Source organism: Apis dorsata, unplaced genomic scaffold (genome assembly GCF_000469605.1).
Source record: "Apis dorsata unplaced genomic scaffold, Apis dorsata 1.3 scaffold_226, whole genome shotgun sequence".
Classification (NCBI taxonomy): domain Eukaryota; kingdom Metazoa; phylum Arthropoda; class Insecta; order Hymenoptera; family Apidae; genus Apis; species Apis dorsata.
In genome coordinates this window covers 92,763-97,309 of record NW_006263508.1, presented here as the reverse complement: position 1 = coordinate 97,309, position 4,547 = coordinate 92,763, and the positions used below count along the sequence as shown (strand labels likewise).

Sequence of the window (4,547 nt, the reverse complement as noted above, 5' to 3'; positions counted from 1 at the left end):
TATATAAAATTTAATGTAATAATAGGAACAATTAATACCTCAAAAATAATTTGCGGCAATCTGACAATTTGTGATTCTTAACATATAAGCTTTTGATTGTGTTGTTGTATAATCTTTAATTTGTTATAAGGAATTAAAGTAAATCTTATATTTTTTTTGATTTCTATCAATTTTTCATTATTATGTTAAAACTTTGTATATCTGTTTTCGCTTTATAGATTCACATAAAGAATTTTACTACTTATATATAGTATAGTACTTATAGTTCGTTTAAGCCAAGAAATAACGAAGTAAAATGAGCTGAAAATTAAAAAAAAAAATATTGTCAATGGAATCATACAATGGAATTGACGATATAAATATAAAATTTTAAGCAATTGATCAAAATCATATAAAATATTAAATCTATTTTCAATACAAATATTTATTTTATGCGATATCATAATGAGTTCACATTTATAAAATTATAATAACATTTATAAAATTTTTTTCTTCAGTTTGAATTCTTTTTTTTTTTAAATTTATTTTTTCCCTATATATCAAAAATTTGCTAATAAATTTAGTTTTATTGAAATAAATTTTGTAAACAGAAATATATAACAATAACAATAAATACTCAAAATATTCCAAATAATAATTATAATTTGCGTGTTTTTTTTTTATAAATAAAATATCATTTATTATCTAAACTCTTTAAGTTTCTACATTTATGGAAAATTTATTCATTTATTTATAAAAAAATATATTATTTATAAAAATTTATTTAAAATAGAAATGCATAAAGTTTAGGAAAAAAGTAGTGATTACAATTTAGTGATTAAAAGTAGTTAAGAAAAACATCATGGATACTCATACTCATGGATACTCAGTCGGATTAGCCAAGTCTCGGGATTAAATTTCGAATAAAACATTCTTTAACATGCAAATATCTTCAAGTAATGATAAATATTTATTGTATAGAAATTAAATAGCATTTTTTAAATGATCTAAACAATTTTATTGAATTTGTATATAAATATGATCTATTTTATAAATATTTATATTATTGTATGAAAGAGATTTAATATTTTTATTTAACACTCATTTTTTCTTTTTTTCTCTATGTACGCAAGAAACATTTTAAAAAAGTTTAATATTTGTATTTTAACATGAAATAAAAAATTGATTAAATTGTCAAAATTTAGAAAAATAGAGTGCACTATTTTATTTATTAATTTTTTAATACTTAAATAATTATTATGCTATCATTACATTGAAACATCAAATATTTGATATATATATACAAAAAATATGTGATTTTATATGATATTATATGATATATAATAATACAAAAAAATAATATATACAAAATATATTTAGGAATTCACTATCAACCATAAATCCTTTTCTAGAAAAAATTCGAATTTTGTTTAAGAGAAAGAAAATTTAATACATTGTTTTACTTTTTTTTTTATTTTTGTATTTTCACGTATTCAAAACTTGAATCTTGAATCTTATTAATGAAAAATTAATCTTAATCTTATTAATTAATCTTATTATTAAAAAGTTTAATCTTAATTAATTAATCTTATTATAAAAAATTAGTGGCATCATTCCGAATATAATTATCTATATATAGCATTTCATATATAATTATGCTAAAATATTAGATAAAGCAAAATTAAAATTGATACATTAGATACGAAGAACTAATTCATTCTATTTCGTTTTATCTAATTATAATTAAATTGTTTATAATTAAATATATATATTTATGCAAAATTAAACTTTCATGAATATTTTTTTATAAAAAAAAGAATTTAATAAAAATATATTTTATTTTATAAATAAATAAATTATTTTTCAAACATAATATATTATCATTTTTGAATATTTTGTGTATTTTTATATATCAATGTTTTTGTGCATTTTATAAATTTATGAATATTCAAAATTTTCATAAATGCATAAATATATGCATAGTTTACTTACTTAATAAATAAGACTTAATTGATATACAAACATTTTATATATCGATTTTTGTGTTTGTTTTATTTTTAGAACTAGAGAATCCTTCAAATTATTAATTAATATTATTATTTCTAATAATATTATTATTTCTAATATATAATTGATTAATAATTGTCAGAGTATCATAAATTGGATAATCTTTATTGACACAACTATATGAAATTGTATAATGTAAAGTAACAGAAATAGATTTATTTTATATAATATACAATATTATAATTATAATTATATAATTTTCTAAAATAATTTTTTTATTGTAATCCTTAAATATCTGATGATATTCAATAAAGTACTCTTTTTATTAAAAAATTTTTCTTCTTTATAAATTCATATTATTAAGAATTATTAAGTTTTTCTTCATTATATTTCAATATTTTTTGTATATTTATGTTTCATTACGGTTTTTTTTATTTACGTATCCTCTTTTCTAAAATGCAATCGAAAATATATCGTGTTTAGTCTTTTTTCAAAAAAATATACAAAATATATTAATAAAAGTTTTAAAAAATTATTATATTGTAATATTCTATCTAATTGTAAATAATTATTTTTTAAATGGTAAGTTTAGAGAAGTTAAGAGATATTATATTTATACTTTCTATTTTTAATATATTTAAGATGTAAACTTCATTTTTCTTTTTCTTTTTCTGTCTCTGGAGTTAATTAAATAAACATGTGTAATTTTTGTGTATTATTCTTTGATCAAAATTTATTATAATAAATGAATCAAAAATGTTTTACTATTAATATATGTTATTATTTACAATCTGTAGATATATATATATAAATTTTAATTATAATAAAAATATGTAATGCAATATAAATATATAATACAATTAATAGAAAATCGAGAGAGTTTTAATTCTCAAAACTCAAGAAAAACTTAAGAAAATTGTTTAACAACATGATAATTACATGAATATGAAATAAGAGTCAATGATATAAAATACAAAAAGATAGTTTATATAGAATTAATTATATTAATTTATAATTAGTTATTATATTATTACATAATTAGTTATACATCATTAAATAAATAAAAAATATTATTCACGTAAAGAAAAAATTATTAATAACACAAGTTATATTATATTAATTAAAAATTTTTTTGAAAATTTCTTTATAGATTTTTTATTAGATTTATTTTCTAAAAAAAATATAATTTTTACTCGAGTAATTTTTCGATATCTTCTATCGTTTACGATTTATAAATTTTATTTTAAATATATTTATATAATTATTTAAAATAATTACTTAAAATAAAAAACACGAATGAAGTGTACCAATTATGTCAAAAAAATTTCAACAATAAATCGGCATACATCAATCTTCAACATTCTTATTAAATTGATGAAAAAAATTATAAAAATTCGAAATCAAATATATATAATTCGAAATCAATTATATATAAGTTGTAGAGAATTATATATTTCGCAATATTTTTTCACTAGTTACAAAATCGCAAAAATAATGATAAGAGAAACGGCAATTGACTTACTTGTATTTCAAGCAGCAGTTCCGTCTTTTTTCGTCTAATGTCTATTAGAATCTTCTGGTGTTCGGGCGTTAATTCTATTTAACAGAAGAAAAAATTCTTATTTATAAGTATATTACTTTAAAATCTATTTATAAAGTTGAAGAAATTTATAATATATAAAAAAAATTAACTAAATATAAAAAAAATAAAAAAATTAAATATACAAAAATTTATAATAAATATAAATTGAAATAAATATTAGAAAATTTAAATATTTCCATATACATTCCATAAAAAAAACATGTTTAAATGATTAATAATAATAATAAAACTTTATAAAAAGACTAAATAAGTAAGAGTTTACAAAAATTTAAAATACTTATTAATGATAATAGGTACAAAATAAATTTTACGCGAAAAATTTGTATGAAATTAAAATGCTAATAATTATTTTATGGATTTTGGAAAGATTGAACATTGTGTACAGTATTTCAATTTTTTTTTGTTGTATATTCAAACATTAAATAAAATATTTAAATTAAAATTTTATTATGTATTTTCAGTATTACTCATTTTCATCTTTATATATATATATTTGAAATACTATCTTTTTTTGCAATTTTCATAATTTTTTGTAATTACTTTATGCAATTTTATAATTATTTTTAAAAAAATTTATTTATTAGTAAAATACCACTCAATTATACCCAATGAAATAAAAATATTTATTTAAATATTATATAAATATTTTATTTTCTTTAATTATTTATTAATGAAAACAGCGATATGATTTAGAGAATATTCAATTTTCAGAATTGATAATGATATAATTCGTTATTTTAAAGTTTTCTGAAATTAATATTAATTAAATTATTATAATATTGTAATTATATAATATATAATATTAATTAAATTAATAGAATAATGCATTTTTATAAAAAGACGATAAAGCTGATTAATTCCAAATTTTGTCATTTTTGTCATAAATGTTGTTGAAATATAATATAACTGAGAAAAATAGTAAAAATAATGAATTAAAGATTTTCCATAATATTTATAT

The 4,547-nt window shown here is 16.1% G+C and overlaps 1 protein-coding gene across 3 annotated transcripts in view; it reads right to left on the bottom strand.

Moving 5' to 3' along the window:
- LOC102674388 (cytohesin-1) overlaps window positions 1-4,547 on the bottom strand; it is a 162,478-nt gene that overhangs the window by 148,523 nt on the left and 9,408 nt on the right. For all 3 annotated transcript variants that reach the window (XM_006615525.2, XM_006615526.2, XM_031510407.1), the window contains exon 2: window positions 3,509-3,582. In XM_006615525.2, coding sequence (XP_006615588.1) covers window positions 3,509-3,582 — 74 coding nt within the window. The remainder of the gene's footprint in view (window positions 1-3,508; window positions 3,583-4,547) is intronic.